The sequence below is a fragment of the Eumetopias jubatus genome, unplaced genomic scaffold (assembly GCF_037043125.1).
Source record: "Eumetopias jubatus isolate StellerSeaLion01/CBP00866 unplaced genomic scaffold, mEumJub1_p1.0 scaffold_15, whole genome shotgun sequence".
In the NCBI taxonomy this organism is placed as follows: Eukaryota; Metazoa; Chordata; class Mammalia; order Carnivora; family Otariidae; genus Eumetopias; species Eumetopias jubatus.
Window position 1 is genome coordinate 63,829,459 of NW_028274821.1, and position 20,788 is coordinate 63,850,246.

At 36.2% G+C, this 20,788-nt stretch overlaps 1 protein-coding gene across 1 annotated transcript in view; it reads right to left on the reverse strand.

Annotated features, from left to right (window-relative positions):
• The window catches only part of TEX10 (testis expressed 10), a 54,414-nt gene that overhangs the window by 4,572 nt on the left and 29,054 nt on the right, over window positions 1-20,788 (reverse strand). The window contains exons 10-13 of the mRNA XM_028108726.2: window positions 17,432-17,520; window positions 15,405-15,538; window positions 5,020-5,100; window positions 3,214-3,395 (exon numbers count right to left, since the gene is read on the reverse strand). Coding sequence (XP_027964527.1) covers window positions 3,214-3,395; window positions 5,020-5,100; window positions 15,405-15,538; window positions 17,432-17,520 — 486 coding nt within the window. The remainder of the gene's footprint in view (window positions 1-3,213; window positions 3,396-5,019; window positions 5,101-15,404; window positions 15,539-17,431; window positions 17,521-20,788) is intronic.

Genomic DNA, 20,788 nt, shown 5'->3' on the forward strand with positions numbered 1-20,788 from the left:
ATACAATCCAAACCATGAGTTTGTTCAACCCCATGAAAAACAATCTCCAGAGCCTCACCTGCTCCCCTACATAAGGGAGAATTCCCATACCAGAGAATAAAAGAAAAAACAGAACAAACTGACAGGAACTTTAATACCAAATAATCAGGAAAAAACAATGACAAAAAGCCAAGTAAAAACCCCAACAGACCTAAGAAAAGAATAGAGCTGATGTTAAAACTCAGTAGAGTTAAATAAAACATACAGCAGAGTGGAAGATGTTCAGAGACAGAAGACAGATTGAGAAGCTCCCTTCGTTTAAAGGAGGCTGTAGGAGAGGAGAGAAAAACGGGAGGTAACAGAAATAGTAATAGCACTTCCCAGACCTGAAGGAAAAACACCCAGTCTTCAGATCAAAGAGTGCACTAAGTCTCAAGAAGCAGGTAATAACAAACCTACATTAGGACACACCTTGATCTGCAACACCACAAAGTTAAGGAGAAAACAGTAAAACCGCAGAGAATAGACTACCTACAACCAGGAGGGTTCAATGACAGCAGATTTTTCCATTACTAACAATGAGTCCAGAAGACGACAGTATGGTTTCTTCAAAGTCCAGTGGCCACGGTTTTTAACAACTCAAACTGAGTGGTCAAGCCTGATGTTTTGGCCAGCTCTTGAGAAATCAAAGCCTAGTAATTTGACTGACATTCTCATTATTTATAACCTTACAAACACCTTCTCAGGGAGGGTAGGAGTAGCCCAAAAGGGAATTTAAGCACATTACCACTCTGGATGGCAACACATCCTTGTGACTAAGTAATGTCACCTCGAGAGATACTAAGAGTCCTGGAAATACCAACCTAGCATAAAACATTTAAATTTTAAACAGGCAAAAAATATTTCATACACTGAATTTTGTTCCATCCAGCCACAGAAAGTCAAAAGTGGGATGTTTCTCCCTAAGAACTTATAAAAGATCTTTAAAACTTCTCATCAAAGTACTCAGTAAAGGGGCTATATTTCAATGACAGGAAATAACAAATAGCAACATACATATTTCATAAATGGGGACTCTTATTATAACATTTTTGAACCCTAAGAAGTTCCTTGGGATTTATAAAAGCCTTTTCTTGAGCTATGAGACCAAAAGTCTGATGATATGCAAGAAAATCTGCAAATCTGTATTTATGTGTCAATTTTAGAGTCTATTTACAACAAAATCCATTTTATTTTTTATTTTTATTTTTTACTTATTTGACAGAGAGAGACACAGCGAGAGAAGGAACACAAGCCGGGGGAGTGGGAGAGGGAGAAGCAGGCTTCCTGCGGAGCAGGGAGCCCAATGGGGGGCTTGATCCCAGGACCCTGGGATCATGACCTGAGCAGAAGGCAGACGCTTAACGACTGAGCCACCCAGGCACCCCAACAAAATCCATTTTCAACATACACATTTAGCAAAAAAAAAAAAAAAATCTAAATATATGTTGACAGTAAAATGGTAAGTTACTGCACATTCATGTAACAAAATACTGTAGGTCAAGGGTACTGGATGGATCACAACCAATCATACTCACATCCCGTATTTATAAACAGTGTTACTGAAACAGCCACACCCATTCATTTACATGTTCTCTGTTGCTGCTTTCCTATTGCCAGGGCAGTGTTGAATAGTTCTGACAAGAGACTTTATATGGCATGAAAAACCTACAATATTTACTATCTAATTCTTCAGAGAAAGAAGTTTGCTTAAGCCCTGATACAGAGAAACAAAAATGAAATAAATTTCTGAATCAACATGAATGACTCACAAATGATGACAAATCACAAAAAATATAGTACTATCCCCTTTATATAAAATTCTTAAAACATGCAAAACAAAATTGTATTGTTTACAAATGCACATAAAATTTTTAATAAAAAGGCAAGGAAATGACTAACACAAGTTAAAAACAAAACCCCAGGCTCAAAATGGCATCACTTAGGTGAAGGCCCCAAGTCAGCAAACCAAGACTTAATACCTAACTGCAGTTTCAGCTCCCCAGAAATGTAACCTTTAACCAGTCAACATGGGAACTTTCTGATCAGCACAAGGAAAAATTTACTGATAGACCCCTTCTATTCCCCTTGGGAGGGCTACCCTGCCTAAACGATGGATTCTTTGCTAATAATTTCCTTTTTCCCACTCCCTATCTACTTTCAAAAACCCTTCCTTTTCTACAGCCCTTGAGAGCTCCCCTCTACTCGCCAGATGTAATGCTGCCCAATTAATGAATCAATTAATAAAACCAATTAGATCTTTAAAACTTACTAAGTTGAATTTTTGTTATTTAACACACAAAAGTGATCTCTGGGGTATGTAGGAAAGGTAACTGTAGAGGGTACACAAGGTGTGTGCTGAGGACGTTCTATTTCTGAACCTGGAGATAGGTTAAATGGATGTTCAGTTTATACTTAGACTCTTTAAAGTATATAAATGTTTCATACATATATACATTTATTTTTATGTATGTGAAAAGTTAAAAAAACTAGAAAAATATCAAAATGTTAACAGGCAATAGAACAATTATTTTCTTATATTGATATTAGATTTTTAAAAATCTGTTATTTCCATAAAATCTAGATTTCTATAAAAAATTTTAACAGGCATACCAATAAGAACATAGCATGAGAATACTTTTTTAAATTAAAGTGAAATATTCCAAACTATGCCAGAACCTTTAGTCTGAAGAGCTAATATATAAGAGCTGTATTATATAAGAGCTAAAGTATAACTAATACATAACACTAGCATCTTAGAAAAACTTCCTTAAATCCAAGAACTTAAAAATTCTACTCTGGTTAGCTCTAACGAAGCCCAAAACAAAATACAAAGGCTTGTACTTATTAACAAGTGCATTCTTCTAAACGTAGATAGAATTTCTTTTCTTGCTAGACCTATAGCAACATTAAAAGGAAAGCTCCCAAAGAAACTTTATACCATCTAATTTTTCAAATTTCTAGCTTAAAGGAAAAAACAAAAGCTAAAAATTCTCATCACAATACAATGGGAATTTATGAAAAAAAAAGAAAACGCCAGTTAGGTTTACACAAATTCTGAAAGAGAATTTAGGATATTTCCCAAATCTAATTTTGACTGTTTTTGTTTTAATTTCTTAAATTTTATTTACTCTTATTTGGTTGGGGGAGGTAGAGAGAAAAAAAATTAAAGTTGAAGAATACAAAAACTATTACCTCTTTCTTAGATGTTCTGCTTCTCCTTTCTCTAAAGTGAGCAGAAAATAAAGAAGACTGTAGCAACAAGAAGCCAGAAATGGCAGGAGAGTCTCACTAAGTACACACGTATGATCCAGGAGCTTACAGATAACACCCAAAACACAGCCAGCTGTACTGTCAGGAATTACAGTCAACCCAACCTAGGCAGAGAAAAATGAGATTAATGACCTCTTCACAACAGTCCTCTCTCCTGGTTAAAACCAAACCCCATTAACTGGAGAGTTAACCTAACATCACTTCCACTGAAAAACAGTACATACATAATACATGCCACCTGCCATACCTTAAGGTCCCGTTTTCCCTTAAGCATTCAATTACTACATTAAATAACTTTGAAAGCATGCCAACTCAAGAAATACTATTAATTTAATCCACTGCCTCCCCCTCCATGACAAAGTCTACTAAAATTTTCAAGACGTTACAATTTCTGATGGTCAGAAATACCATCATTTAAAAGGATTATCTCATGCCCCCCCCCCCGAAATCTTGATACCAACAATCACATTTACATGATCTTTATTAGATTCTTCGGACTAGAAAACTCTAATATCTGGCACCACCTCCACCCCAGGTAATTAAATGTACACACCAGAGTTCATTTTACAATTAGCCTTCCCCTTCCCTTTAATTTAGCTACTCATTCAGACATGACTAAGTAAAACACCCAGGGGTAAGACATCATTATACTGAACACTTGACTACTTCACTGCCCCAAAACCTCGATAAGGGACATCATGGTATATGTATTCATTTGGACTCTACTGTAAACTGTCATTAAGGTGGACTCTAACTTATAACTGTTACATGTGCAGAGTTTAAATCTCCTGGGAACTACTGTTGAGTCATCATGAAAGTCTGCTGTAGGCTCTGATCAGGCTGTCTGAATATAGTGGCCAAGAATGACTATTGTGTTGATCTTTTAACTAGAATAATGAATGCAGTCAAAGGAGGACATAAATATCTGGAGGGGAGGTGAAAAGAAAAAAGGGAGGGATCCTTAGAGACAACACATAAGGACTGGAAGTTCGACAGCCGAGAGAAAAGAGTACTGGGAATTCAAAACAGTATTCTTCCAACTTAAGGAAAATAACATTTTAAAGGAGAAAAGGGGGTTGGAATGTGCCTATAAAATTACCCAAACAAGTGAGAGTGCCTAGAAGATAAAATGTGGGAGCCATCCCTTGCACTATACATCATAATAAGCCAGAGATCCAAGTATAAATGTTGGAGGAAGCTAAAAAGCAAAAACCCAGGCATACCCAATGGAAACAAGAACACCAACTGTCCAGAAGACAAAATAGTCTCAAGGCTGAGCTCACTGCTTCTAGTGACCAGGCCTTGAGCCAACTGTTAGGATACAACCCTACTTTAGAACCCAAATCTTTAAGGTGTAATTTAGACCCCAGTCTGGATTCTGGATTCCCAATACACCAATACCAAGTACATGTTAATTAAAGCATTACAAGTCAGAAGAACCTAAGGTATAATTTTAAAACCCTTCATTGCAGATGGAGAAACTAAGGTCCTTTAGGGGGGAAAAGGAATTTCCCAAGGTTTCAGAATTAGTAAGTAACAGCCAGGAAAAACATCAAGATTTCCCAGTTCTTGTCAGAGCATCATGCTCTGAGTCCATGGAATTATTAAGCTTAGAATTCTGAACACTCACTCTCTCCTCACCTATGGCAAACCCACTATTAACCAAGGATTCTCTATGCTTTTTTTGGTAGCAAAACAAAACAAACAAAAAGATATACGTATATTTACCAAATGCTTACTGATGGCACTCTGCAGGATGTCAAAGCTCTGGCTTCGGGCAGGGATAACCAAGAAACTGTGACAAACTGTCTGTCAGAAAAGGAGAAAATCAGTAACCAAATCGGGACATTTTAGGTCAGAAACAAGCTCTACAGACTTTTTTTAAACCTACTTGCCCTACATAGAACAGGAAACTTAACAAAAAATTATTCTACAGATACAAATGTCAAAGGTAAAACAATCGAGTCTCATATATGGGCTAATTTTCCAAACAATTCATTAATTAAACATATATTAGACATTGAGCTAGTCCTATCAGGTGCCAGGCACAGGAATGAAAGACTGAAGAACTCCTCTCTCACAGCCCTAAAAAAGTAGCTTCAATCCACCAAGGTAGAGACTGTATTATAAGTGCTAAAAGAGAAAGATCTGAATGATGTGAACGAAGGGCTGACAAAAGCCTTTTTTCCATTTAGTAGAAAAATGTACCACAGAAAAACACTTATGATCCAGAAACTACTAATATCCTGTTCAAATTATTTATAATGCTGCCTCCTATTCCCCTCCAAAGGTAAAAAGGAAGAGAACAGTCCACAGGAAAAGAAAATAAAAGGAAAGTGGGAGTCAAATCCTTAGTATTTTTAATTTTCTAAGTTCTCAAGGAAACAAGAGGAAGAAAGGACACATCAAGTCCTTCAGAGACATCATTACACAATTCCAGAAGTGGATGGAATGCAATGCCAAAAGTGAAATATGTGAAAGAATCACATGGGAAGACAAGACAAAGCTGGTGGAAATAAGAGTATCACTCTAGGGCACTGGGTGTTGTGTAAGACTGATGAATCACAGACCTGTACCCCTGAAATAAATAATACATTGTATGTTAATTTAAAAAATTAAAAAATAAAACATAAAAAAAGAATATCCCTCTAGCAAGAGGACAGTCAAATTAAATTCAAGGGAACTGTCAATCAACCCTGAAAAATCAACAGCTCTATGCATTATTTCTCTATAAAACCTCTTATAAATTAATAACACCCAGAGTTTTCACATGGCAATTTTTATTTTCTTTTATGCTTGTTAAGTAATAATGTAAAAACATATTTCTAATGCCATCGTCCTACTTCAAAACTGAATATTTTCATTAATAAAGGATAAATCACATTTGAAAAGGCCCATTTGCTAATAAATGACCATTTAATCCCTTCCTTTCCACCACCCCTTTCCCTTCCAGAACAATTCAGTTCTAAAGCTACTGGTTTGGGCTGAATCAGGTAAACATCAGCACTGGAGTAGACAGGAGAGATGCAGTGACCCAGGGAAGGCCATTCATGAATAAAGAGGCAGACTGTCCCCAATGAGTTGGGAGTTCAAATGGGGTCAGGAAGATGCATGCATGGACAGGGGTGGCACCAAAAGGAGATTAATTATAGACAAAGAAATTGATCAAGTAAATTATATTAAGTATAATGGAAGCCAAGATTCTCACCTTCAGAAAGGGCAGGTACAAGAGGAAAAGAAGACAACTAGAATGAACCCTGTGGTGTTAAACTGCTGATTTCTGTCCATGACAGTCTGGGAGCACCAAGGTCCAATAGCAAGGACCACACCCAGAGTCCTGAGGTTGGTTTCCAAAATACCATTCTCCACTTAATGGAAAATTGGGCTTCTTTAAAAAAAAAAAACCTGATTACAGGGCTGGAACAGGGAAAATTAAGTATAAATCTAGAACAATCTGTGGTACAAGAAAGTAAGGAAGTACTAAGAAAAAAATGAGCACAGGTCAAAAGAACAAAGAAGCCACTAAATTTTATAGTGACTCACTGAGTAAAATAGGAAACCATACTAACACAAATAAACAAATAAAGACTAATAAAAAATGACTGGGATTAACACTGTTTCAAAATATCTCCTCATAAATTATTAATTATAAAGGAGAAAAAGTAAAGAGCGGAGAAGTGGGGCAGACAGCACTTAATCAAGAGATCAAAGCGAGGATCTATCTAATGGAACAAATTGAAACCAAGCACCACCTGACAGGATGCAATCAGAAAACCACAGCAACACTTGTGTCATATTCCTACCAAATTTGTATAGCCTGAATCTAACCATGAGGGAACACAAACCCAAATGGAAGGAAAATTTTACAAAATAACTGTCCCACTGTTCTTCAAAGTATCAAGGTCAACAAAAGACCAGGAAAGACTGAGGAACTATACCAAACTGAAGGAGATGAAACAGACATTACACCTGAATGCTACGAATAATTTGGAGTGTTTTCTTTTGCTATTCCCAACTTGATCTATAGAGTCAATGCAAATCCAATCAAAATCCCAGCAGAACATGTGACTCTTGATCTCAGGGTCATGAGGTTCAAGCCCCATACAGGGCATAGAGCTTACTTTAAGAAAACAAAACAACAAAAAATTATTGGGACAACTAGCAAAACAGGATTGATATTTGAGGATTAAATAACAATAACATACCAATCTTAATTTCCTGATTTTGATGACTAGATTATAGTTATATAACCGGAATGCTTGTTTGTAAGACCTACAAACTAAAATATGGGCCATGGGCATTATGTCAAACAGTCCATAAAGTTCTTTAGGGGCACGTGAGTGGCTCAGTCGGTTAAGGGTCTGCCTTTGGCTCGGGTCATGGTCCCACAGTCCTGGGATTGAGCCCCGTGTTGGGCTCCTGGCTCAGAAGGGAGCCTGCCTGGCAGTCTCTCAACAATCATCAACCAATACTACAAAAGGTAAAAACGAGACAATACAGCCCACCTCTCTTAAACTAATCAACATAATGACATGACAGAATTAGCAGATAAGAACTTTAAAACAACTATTACTATAAATATGTTTAAGATAAAGAAGGGGCGCCTGGCTGCCTCAGTTGGTAGAGCATGCAACTCTTGATCCTGGGGTTGTGGGTTCGAGCCCCAAGTTGGGTATAGGGGTTACTTAAAAAAAAAAGTTAAAGAAAAAAGCAGAGATAAAAAATACATTATCTATAAACTTTAAAATTCACTTGTTGGTCTTTGTTCATAAATGACATGACTGTCTATGTAGGAAATCTTAAACAACTGACAAAAAAAATTCCTGGAACTAATAAGTAATTACAGCAAGGTTACAGGATACAGTGTGAATATATAAAAGTCCATCACTTTCCAAATACCAGCAATGAACAAGTGGAATTTGAAATTAAATTTATATTAGCACCCCAAAAAACAGAAATACTTAGATATAAACCTAACAAAATATGTACAAGATCTGTATGAGGAAAACTACAAAAATTTGATGAATGAAATCGAAGAATTAAATAAACGAAGGTATTTCATGTTCATGGGATAGAAAGATTCAATAATGTCATGATGTCAGTTCTTCCCAACTTGATCTACAGATTCAATGTAAATCCAATCAAAATCCCAGTAAATCATTTTGTGGTATAAACAAATTGATTCTGAAGTTTATTTAGACAGACAAAAAACCCAGAACAGCCAATACAATATTAAAGGAAAAGAACAAAGTTAAGGGACTGACACTACCCAACTTCATAAATTACTATGCAGCTACAGTAATCAAGATACTACAATATTGGTGAAAGAACAAAGAGATTAATGGAACAGAATAGAGAATCCAGCAATAGACAGACCCACATAGTCAAGTGATCTTTGACAATGAAACAAAGATAGACCTTCCAATAAATGGTGCTTTAACAATCCGTATGCAAATAAATCTAGACTCTTCACAATTAACTCAGAATGGATAACAGACCTTAATGTAAAATGCAAAATACAAAACTATAGTTGGCTTAGAAGATAACACAGGAGGAAAAACCTAAATGACCTTAAGTACGGTGATGGCTTTTTAGATACACCACGAAAGGCACAATGCAGGGAAGAAAGAAATGGTAAGCTGGACTTCATTAAAATTAAAAAATTCTGCTCTGGAAAAGATAATGTCAAGAGTATGAACAGACAAGTCACAGAACTGGGAGAAAATCTTTGCAAAAGACATATCTGATGAAGTACTGTTACCCAAAATATTCAAAGAACACTTAAAACTCAACAAAAAAAACAACCCAATTAAAATATGGGCCAAAGACTGTAACAGATACCTCACCAAAGACATATGGCAAATAAACATATGAAAATATGCTCCACATCATATGTTATCCAGGAATCAAAATTAGATAATGAAATGCTACACACCTATTAGAATGGCCAAAATCCAAAACACTGACACCAAAGGCGGGCAAGGATCTAGAGCAACAGAAACTCATTCACTGCTGGTAGGATTGCAAAATGGTACAACCACTTTGGAAGACACTGTGGTGTTTCTTAGAAAATTAAATGCACTCTTACCATATGATCCAGCAACCGTTTCCTTGGTATTTACCCAAAGGAGTTGAAAACATGTCTACACAAAAACCTACACATGGATGTTTATAAACCTATACAGCTTTATTCATAATTACCAAAATTTGGAAGCAAAAAAGATGTTCTTCAGTCAGTGAACAGATAAACTCGTACATCAATGCAATATTTATTCAGCATTAAAAAGCAGTGAGCTATGAAGCCATGAAAAAACATGGAATAATCTTAAATATTACTAAGTGAAAGTAACAGCCAATATAAAAAGGCTATATCCTGTACAGTTCCAAATATATGACATTCTGGAAGAGGCAAAACTACAGACAGTAAAAAAAAAAAAAAAAAAAAAATCAGTGGTTGTCAGGGGTTGGGGAAACGGAGATGAGCAGGCACAGCACATAGAATTTTAGGGCAATAAAGACACTCTGTATGAGATTAATGGATAATATGGCATTATACCATTTATCCAGATCCATAAAATGTATAACAGCAAAAGTGAGCCATAATATAAACTGTGGACTTTGGGTAATTACATCAATATCAATATAGAATCATTAACTGTAACAAATGTACCATTCTGGTGGGGGATGTTGATAATGGAGGAGTCCACGCATGTGTGGGGGGAGGGATTGTATAGGGGAAATACCTTTTCCTTCACTTCAATTTTTCTGTGAAATTAGAACTGTTCTAAAAAAAAATCTTTGGTTGGATTTAAGAGCAGATTAGATAATGCAGAAAAAAATCAGTGAACTTGAAGACACAGCATACTTGGAAAAATAAAGTCTCAAAGGCCTACAGGAAAATGTCAAGAATCTAACGTACATGTAATTGGAGTCCAAAAATGGGACCCAAAACATTTTTTTGAAGGAATGACTGACATTTTTTCCCAACACAATAAATTATATGCCTAAGAAAACATTCAGCCAGGGGCACCTGGGTGGCTCAGTCGGTTAAATGGCTGCCTTTGTCTCAGGTCATGATCCCAGGGTCCTGGGATCGAGTCCCACATCAGGCTCCCTGCTCGGCAGGGAGCCTGCTTCTCCCTCTCCCTCTGCTGCCTCTCTGCCTACTTGTGCTCTCTCTGTCAAATAAATAAATAAAATCTAAAAAAAAAAAAAAAACAAATTCGGCCAACATTAAGCTATTTAAAAAAAAAAAGACGCCTGGGTTAAGCGTCTGCCTTTGGCTCGGGTCATGATTCCAGGGTCCTGGGACTGAGTCCCGCATCCTGCCTCCTTGCTCAGCAGGGATCCTGCTTCTCCCTCTGCCCGCTACTCCCCCTACTTGTGCATGCACGCACTCTCTCTCTCTGACAAATAAATAAAATCTTAAGTAAAGAAATAAATAACACCAAGGCATTAATACAATCAAACTGAAGAAAGTGATAAAAAGGATTATCCTGAAAACATGCAGGAAGAAAAAACATGTAGAAAAAAAAAGATATTACATAAAAACTAAAATAAGAATGACCTTATATGTTATTACACATTATATTATGATATGAAGTGGTATAGTATAGTCTGAAGGTAGGCTGTCTTAAGTTAAAGACCAAACACCTAAAAACATAAAATAGAGAAGCCCAACTAATATGCCAAGGTGGAGATAAAATGGAATGCTAAAAATACTCAAACTATGAAAACAATGAATCATGGTATCTTACTACAGCAGGATACCACAGCAATGAAAATAATGGATGAATGCTTACACATTAACATATAACTTTTATTTTTTAAATTTATTTAAATTCAATTAATTAACATAGAGTATATTATTAGTTTCAGAGGTAGAGTTCAGGAATTCATCGGTCTTATGTAACACCCAGTGCTCATTACATCATGTGCCCTCCTGAATAACAGACATAAAGAGTGTACTGAATAAAAAGCAAATTCCTGAAAAATATTTCACTTTTTATTTTTTTTTAAAGATTTTATTTATTTATTTGAGAGAAAGAGAATGAGAGATAGAGAGCACGAGAGGGAAGAGGGTCAGAGGGAGAAGCAGACTCCCCGCTGAGCAGGGAGCCCGATGTGGGACTAGATCCCGGGACTCCAGGATCATGCCCTGAGCCGAAGGCAGTCGCTTAACCAACTGAGCCACCCAGGCGCCCAAAACTATTTCACTTTTTAAAAGTTTAATACAGTGTAAATCTAAACCATATAATTTGGAGTTATGTGCTAATATGGTCAAACAATAAAGAAACAAGAGTATGACAAACAAAATTTAAAACACTGTTAACTCTGAAGGGAAAGGGGAAACATACACAGGGTTTTCAAAACTAAAAATGTTCAGGGGCACCTGGGCGGCTCAGTTGGTTAAGTGTCTCTTGATTTCAATTCAGGTCATGATCTCATGGGTCATGGATCAAGCCCCATGTCAGGCTCCACACTCAGCGGGAAGTCTGCTTGAGAATTCTCTCCCTCTGCCCCTCCCCCCACTCTCTAAAATAAATAATATTTAAAAAATAAAAATAAAAGTGTTCTATTTCTTAAGCTGGATTTATGTTTTATTACTATTATTCAGAGATTATCCATGTTAAAAAACATTATTTTACAACCATCCAATATTTTTGTAAATGACAACATTAACCTTAAAAACTTTCATTGGCTCTGGAATAGAAGTCTCCATTTGTAAAAGGAATCTCTCTCTGTTTCCTTTATATTTCTTCCGTGTTAACTACAGTTTCCATCATTAACAGGAAGGTCACACAATTCTTCCTTCAGTGCTCAGAAGGAATAATCACAAAGATACTAAATGAAAATGGCAAGGTCCAGATTAGTGGATAAAGTATGTTACTTCTAGAAAAGAAAACCAAAACAATATATTCAGTCACTTGTGTAGATAGAAGATATCTGAAAGAATATATTTAGAAACTGGGAAGAAAAAAGGGTGGCTGAGAGGGGATGGAAGAAGACTTTTTTATTATCTCCATTCTGAACTGTATTTTGTGAATAATACCTACTAAAAAAATGTCTGATTTTTTTTTTTAAATCACTTTGGTCTAGGCAGGTAAAACTACAAAACAACTGAGCAATCCCACTGTCCTAATAACTTGTTCAAGTGAAATAATTAAAAGTAAAATTATACATTAAGGATGTCAAAAACTATATGTATTTCAAATATTTTTACATGAAAAGGCCAACTTAAATAACAAAATTTATCCAAAAGAAAACTGAAATCTTCGCTTAAGAACTTCAAAAATGAAAATGTGTCTTTCAGATTTTTCCTAATTACGTCTTAACATTTCAAAGACAGCAACCTGGAAGTTTAAATACACGTTCTTGCCAAATGTTACTTCAGAAATACAGCTGATAACATTTTTATGACAATTATATCTTGGCTTTACACAGACGATGTGCCTATGAAAAATTTAAATTATCAGATAAAGGTTATATGACTTGTCCAAGTTGCAAAACTACACAATGGCAAACCTATGCTTGGAATTGGGGGCCCACTAATCCCCATACAGTGCTTTCTCAAATACATCATAATGGTTTAAATACATTAGATACAGTCTGTCCTTTAAAACTACTCTTACTGGGGCCCTGGGTGGCTCAGTCAGTTAAGAGTCTGCCTTCAGCACAGGTCATGATCCCAAGGTCCTGGGACAGAGGCCCCCCATCGGGCTCCCTGATAAGCAGGGCGTCTGCTTCTCCCTCTCATGTTGCCCCTCCCCCTGCTCATGCTTGCACTCTCTCTCTCAAATAAAATCTTTAAAAAAATAATTTTTTTTAAATTAAGGAAAAAAAACACAAAACAAACTCTTACTATTGTTGCGAACACAACCTCACCAATCCAGTATTTTTTTTTTAAAGATTTTATTTATTTGAGACAGAGAGAATGATAGAGAGAGAATGCACATGAGAGGGGGGAGGGTCAGAGGGAGAAGCAGACTTCCCGCTGAGCAGGGAGCCCAATGTGGGGCTCGATCCCAGGACTCCAGGATCATGACCTGAGCTGAAGGCAGCTGCTTAACCAACTGAGCCACCCAGGCACCCCTCACCAATCCAGTATTCAAGGCCTTAAACCTTAGGAGGCCTGTTTTAGGTCTCTTCATTTACTATGGAGTAGATAAAATTTCAGATGCTAAACCAATTCATTATTCCTTTTCACTTTTTAAAATCCAGTGTTTTTGGGGCGCCTGGGTGGCTCAGTGGTTAAGTGTCTGCCTTCGGCTCGGGTCATGATCCCAGGGTCCTGGGATCAAGCCCCACATCGGGCTCCCTGCTCAGCGGGAAGCCTGCTTCTCCCTCTCTCACCCCCCCCTGCTTGCGTTCCCCCTCTCTTGCTGTGTCTTTCACTGTCAAATAAATAATATCTTTAAAAAAAATAAAAAATAAAAATAAATAAAATCCAGTATATTTAAGAACCTACACATAAACACACTACCAGGCACTATGGCAATAAAGAGAAGATAAATATAACTGGCATACTTAAGTATTGCGATCAGAGTCAAACAAAGCCAGGTGAGAAGTGCATTAAATTATCTACAGAAGGTACAGTCCTAACAGGAAAAACATTAAGGATATTCAGAAGAGAATGAAAGGAGTAAATAATAGATCAGTTGAATAAACTCAACTGGTATATCAACAAAACAGAAGTAGGCTGTAACTTGAATGTGGAGACTAACCTACTGAGAACAATGACAAAGAGGTTAAAAAAAAAAAACCTTTTGGACTACCAATTATAAACTATAAGATAAGATTACAGTCAGTGTCCTCCAGACGCCTTCTGAATCATTAAAAGAAAATTAGCCTGGGGCACCTGGGTGGCTCAGTTGGTTAGGCAACTGACTTCGGCTCAAGTCATGATCCTGGAGTTCTGGGATCGAGTCCCGCATCAGGCTCCCTGGTCGGCAAGGAGCCTGCTTCTCCCTCCGACCCTCCCCACTCTCATGTACTCTCTCTCTCTCTCTCATCCTCACTCTCTCAAATAAATAATCTTCCAAAAAAAAAAAAAAAAAAAAGAAAAGAAAATTAGCCAGCAGAGAACATCACATCAGAATTTGCAAAAAAGGCTCGAAACCAAAATTACTTGAGATGACGTAAGTGCATTCTTACTGGGTAACATTTTTCATGCAGGAAAAGAAACTGAAGAAATAAATAATAGAAATTATTATAGAAATGTCTTAGAAAATCAAATCCTTAGTATTAATGTTTATGATGTTTTTGCATATACATATTTGTAACAGGTATGACAATTTGGCCTATTAGTGTAAAAGTTCAGCCTAATAATTCCAATTTAAAACATGTAATTTAGAATTTAGACTTGTGATTCTAATCTGATTTTTACTATAAGCAACACCAAAACTTAAGTTATAAAGATTTATATTTATAAAGTTTAATTTATTATATATTTAATATTTAACATTTGTGAAAGTGTCAGAAAATTGAACTACTTGACAATTACTGAATATACTTAAAAGTTTTTTAAATGATTTAAAATTTTAACCAAGTTTGTAAAAGGAGTAAAATATAACAAAGGTACCATCATTTTTAAAGACAGCTTAAATTTATATTTATCTTAAAAATAAGATTTGTAGGTTGAACTTTAAAACTTAATGAAGTGAGGGTTTTATATTAATTTTAACAAACTATGTACTAATTCTCAAAACCAAAGAAACTACAGAATAATCTTTTGTTTTTTAAAAAACACCTCCAAGGATACCAAATCCAAGTAGTCTTACTCATCCTTCAATACCTGAGTCAAATTCTCCCTTTTCCATAGAAGCATCTATCCTATCCTATTCTATACTAGATAAAAAACAAATTTGTCTCTACCATTCAAACTGCTAATTTATTCTAGCCTAGTAGTGCAACCTATAATGAAAAATACTCCTCTTTTAGAAACTTAGATCTCCTATCCAAGATCATAAGCACTCTCAGAACATGGATCGTCTTATACTACTCTTTATCTCTAAGAGTATCTCCTATAAGGCAGTCCTAATATATAGTAATGATTGGTGGTTGATTAACAGAATTTTAATAATCATGATTTTCTTTTTAAATACACTATTTACCTCTGTTACATCCCAATGATGTAAAAATTGATCCAAGTCGGTAAGGTAAAGAAGCACAGGGGAAAGCTGTGTCTGGATGACATGAGGAACTCCTCGAAGGCTCTGAAGCCAAGTCAACTCCTCTTTTGAAAACCCTAATTTGGATATAAAGAAAGACAACTTAAAAACAAATCACAAAGCAAATGACATTCTTCATATTTTTTTAAAAATAGACGTAACATGTACCTTCAAGTTAAATTCTTCTTCATGCTACTGTTTTCTTTGAATTTCTTCATTTCATGTATTTTAAAAAATGAATTGCTAGCAATGGAGGCAGTAAAATTCATATAATTATGTACACAAAGAATGTAATCTGACCCAATATATGATACAGCAAGAAACAGGTTTTACCCCTTATATTAGGAACTTTACCACTTTTACTTAAAAAAAATGTGAAAGTCATACACTTTCCCCATAATGGTAGGTTGAAAATAGCAAATCAACAAGTAAAATGATGTATGACTTCATACATATACTATCTCTATATTTTCTTATATAATAGCCCTTCAAGTGTTTTAAACCCACCCTATCCCTCCTAAACCTTTCTGGATTTTTTTAATAATACATGTGTAGTTCCTTCAACTATACCTTATACAACAAAATTTGATTCTCTTATCACCCCTATTACATTTGGTCTAACCTATATCCACAACCTGACAGTCTCTCCTGAAAAGACAGTGCTCAGAATGATCAGAATACCGGCAATGTGGTCTGCTTTGATGTTCAGATCACTGTATTTCCAGGACACAGCTGAGAGAGTCCTCATGTAGTTTGATGGCCACATCACCTACTGACTCCTATTGAGCCTTCCAAAACCACTAAACCTTCTGACTGGTACTACTATTAAAACATAAAGTCCGTGCCTCCCATCTCAAATGTGCACATCCAAAACTATCAAATAGACTCATTTATCTTGTATGCAATATTTATCTTGCTGTATTTAGCTCATTATCAGCACTTGTCAAGTTCTTTTTGGAGTCTGACTTAACCTATCCATTAAGTTTCCTAACTTCAAGTCTTCAGAAAATTTCAAATAATCTCATCTTCATCATTTAAATATAAAACAGAAATGCTGAAATAGTACATTTAAAACAATAGTAATACTTATACATATAGCTTAAAACATTTATAGATTCATCTTACTAATTTTGCTTTGAGAGCAAATGGAATGTAGAAAATGGCTAATTGAAACCTGATGTACATTTCTATCAGGTGGAACATTTTAAACATGTTTAAGATGGATATTTGGTCACAAATTTTTTTAAAGTACGCAATGGGGTTTGCATCTGGCTATCTGAAAGAGTCAAGTAGGGGCTCCTGGGTGGTTCAGTCCGTTAAGTGTCTGCCTTTGGCTCAGGTCATAATCCCAGGGTCCTGCTCAGCAGGGAGCCTTCTTCTCCCTCTGCCCCTCCCCCCACTCGTGCTCACTTGCTCTCTCACTCTCAAATAAAATCTTAAAAATTTTTTTTGAAAAAGAGTTAAGTATATCCAATTCACTGTAAACCACAATAATAAAATTGAGAAATAAGACCAAGAAAGAAAAATATAATCGGGGCGCCTGGGTGGCTCAGTCGGTTAACTGCCTTCGGCTCAGGTAATGATCCCAGGGTCCTGGGATCAAGCCCCACGTCTCTCCCACTCCCCCTGCTTGTGTTCCCTCTCTCGCTGTGTCATTCTCTGTCAAATAAATAAATAAAATCTTTAAAAATATATATATATATGTATAATCATGTGATATTCAAATAATCCTCAGAGTACGTGTACTCTAGAGTTTTAAACATAAATCATGTATATCCCTGCCTCAAGAACCTGACAATGGAGAGTACAAACATTCCTTCAAAGATTTTCAATTAGTCAATAAAAATCATTTCAAGATAGATTATTTATCATCTTCAAAACTTAGACCCAAACAGCTAAGACAACGTATCTTAGGAGAATTTACATGCTAGGTTTTGCCTTTCCTTAATTTGGCAGGTGAATGTCTTTACCTGTAAGTGTTGAAAATAAGAAGCTGAAATAGTCCACGTCACTCATCAACCAGTCTTTAACTGAATACTTCCATCCAGAAAATGATGATCTATAATAAACAATGGGAGAATTATTACCAGAAGTGACTGAGTTGAAGACTCTAGGAAAACAGCACATTATATAACAATTTTTCTTTATTGAAAACACATCTGCATTAATAACTTAAAAACCAGAGTATATATTCACTTTGTATGTAAAGGCTCTAGTACCATAATATGAAAAATATAACTTCTAACATATTTATATTTATGTAAAGTTTTCATGAAAAAGCATAATTGGTCCATATATATGGTGTAACTTAGAAAATTTCCACACCACTTGAAAATCAGACTCTAAGGAGCCAAAATGAAGTTTTGCTTTTTAGTAGCAGGTATGGCTGCTATTTGATTTTTATAAAGTCTTACCTTGCTTACATTTTAAATGAGCTAAGTTTAAACAAGCTCCAGCACTCTACCTAACTAAACAAAAACTATCTTGATTAGGTAAAGAATATTCCTTGTAAAGCCACTCTACGATAATTGTGTGTTCCTATACTCTGCAAAGCTATAACTGGGCCTACTTCACAACAGTGCAGCTGAAGTATTGGTAGGTACTTAAGGGAATAGCTAAATGTAAAGCATATCTCATTAAATGAGGATTATCTGGTTCCTGCTCTGGGATCAGTTTCCAGTGATTCCTTTAAAAACTCTCTTCAGGGGTGCCTGGGTGGCTCAGTTGGTTAAGCGACTGCCTTCAGCTCGGGTCATGATCCTGGAATCCTGGGATCAAGTCCCATGTTGGGCTCCCTGCTCAGCAGGGAGTCTGCTTCTCTCTCTGACCCTCTTCCCTCTCATGTTCTCTCTCATTCTCTGTCTCTCAAATAAATAAATAAAATCTTTAAAAAAAAAAAAAAACTCTCTTCAGGGGTGCTTGGGTGGCTCAGTCAGTTAAGTGTCTGCCTTCGGCTCAGGTCATGATCCCAGGGTCCTGGGATCGAGCCCCACGTTGGGCTCCCTGCTCAGCGGGGAGCCTGCTTCTCCCTCTCCCACTCCCCCTGCTTGTGTTCCCTCTCTCGCTGTGTCTGTCAAATAAAAAAAAAAAAAAATCTTTAAAAACTCTCAAGTTAAGGCTAAAGAAAAAGCAAATTTCAGCCTTAGATATGGAAAGAAAAACGGGCGGGAGGATGCTGAGAACGATCAGATCCAACAAGCTGAGGCTACAAATTTTATCACAGCTATCCAAATAAATATCTGACAAAATAAGGAGTTTCTAATTCAACTAAAAGCACTTAATTATTTTTACTGTTAAAAATAGTTGTGTTTATATTTATTAATATTCTTTAAATTTGGGGAGTTAAAATAATGGAAATACCTTTCTATTATTCCCACAGTAAGGAAAGGACTGTAGAGGGAATATCAAAAGGTAAGAGTTTACAAGAAAGTCAGAAATGCACAATGGAAAGGAGTACAAAATGGTAGTTAGAAAGCAAATAGGCTTTTGAACCCAGGGAAAAGAGGGGTCAACTGCGCCATCCAGTGGCTAAAAGAGGTAGCAAATCCATTTAAGAGCCCACTTTGAACAATGATAAGCAACAATCATAAAGTCCTTAAAATTATAACCATATGTACTGTCCAAGCCAGAATACTTCTGAGAGTTAAGACGGGGCAAAAGAAGTAAAATGAATCTGTTCCTGGCAGAGCAGGTCATATATTTGCCACTTAAAAACCAAGCCAAATTTCTTAGTCCCAAAATTTCTCCCTTGTCAAAGATTTTTATCTAACAACACAGATTACCTCTCAACATTTATGTCTTATGTGTCCCAATCTAGCTGTAAATAAACTAGGGGCAGAAAGGGTAGAGAACAAGCAAAAGCAAATGGAAAAATACAAGCAGAATGCTATGGGGTGAAAAGTCAAACTCTAAAAAACTGTAAGTGGGCAATAAAAAAGGTAGGGGCAGCAACTCAAACTTTCAAAAGATAAAATGTATATAGTTTTCACTTGATGGGTTTTTCACACATGGAACTATATTCTTTGGGGTGAACTCACTCTGATAAAGACAAACAGGGCGCCAGAACTACAAAACCTAAAATGAACCTATCTCACAATCCAATTAATGTAACCAAAAAAAAAAAAAAAAGAATTAAAGGACTATTTCAGGAAAATTAATCTGGCAATACTGCACAAGATAGATGGGATATTATAATAGTACAGGTAGACGATTATAAACAGTTGGCGAGTTTATAGTCACGGTCAAGGAAAAAAAGGGATATTCTAAAGTAAAAAAAAAACATATGAAATAACCCAGCATATGTCTGAAGGAAATAAACATTATTGTTAAATTCTGAATCTAGGAATTGATACAATGATAATATCATTGGCCCAAGCAAGTGGAGAAGTCCTAATTCTGTATTATTTTTTAAAAGAGAGATTAGTTTGGGGGCGCCTGGGTGGCTCCGTCGGTTAAGCGGCTGCCTTTGGCTTGGGTCATGATCCCGGGGTTCTGGGACAGAGCCCCATACTGGGCTCCCTGCTCAGTGGAGAGCCTGCTTCTCCCTCTCCCTCGTCCTGCTGCTCTGCCTACTTGTTCTCTCTCTCTAGCTCTCTGTCAAATAAATAAATAAAATCTTAAAAAAAGAAAAAAAAAAGATTGGTTTGAATGAGAACAATACATCTACAGAAAGAGAAGTCTACCTACACAGACTCTGCTAAAAAGCAAAATTTAACTTGGCCGACTTTTAACTACAATGACAATCTGCTGTTAATGATTATGAAGCCTGGGGCGCCTGGGTGGCTCAGTCGTTAAGCATCTGCCTTCGGCTCAGGTCATGATCCTAAAGTCCTGGGATCGAGCCTCGCATGGGGCTCCCTGCTTGGCTGGAAGCCTGTTTCTCCCTCTCCCACTCCCCCTGCTTGTGTTCCTGCTCTATCTCTCTGTCAAATAAAATCTTAAAAAAAAAAAAAAAAAAGATTATGAACCCCTACTCTTATTTGTAAATTTACTTTAACAGTTACCACAAATCTCCATAAGAAATAAGTAAAAATTTGAAAACATCCTTGACAAAAATTATTAAGCAAAGTGAATCATAACTAATGTTGATAAAGCCATTAAATATAGCTTTTAAGGAGAATCAGTTTCAAGAAGTGTTCAAAACGTTAATTTAAATCAATTTTAAAACAGATCCTTCAGGAGTTATATCAAAGGAACAGAGTGCCCTCTACTGGAAGTTAATAAACACAAAATCACTTCAGGAGCAGAAAAAGAACATCCAATTTTTTTAAAGGCCTAACATTGAATAATTGCTTACTAGACAAGGAGCAGGATTTTTCTTCCCCTAA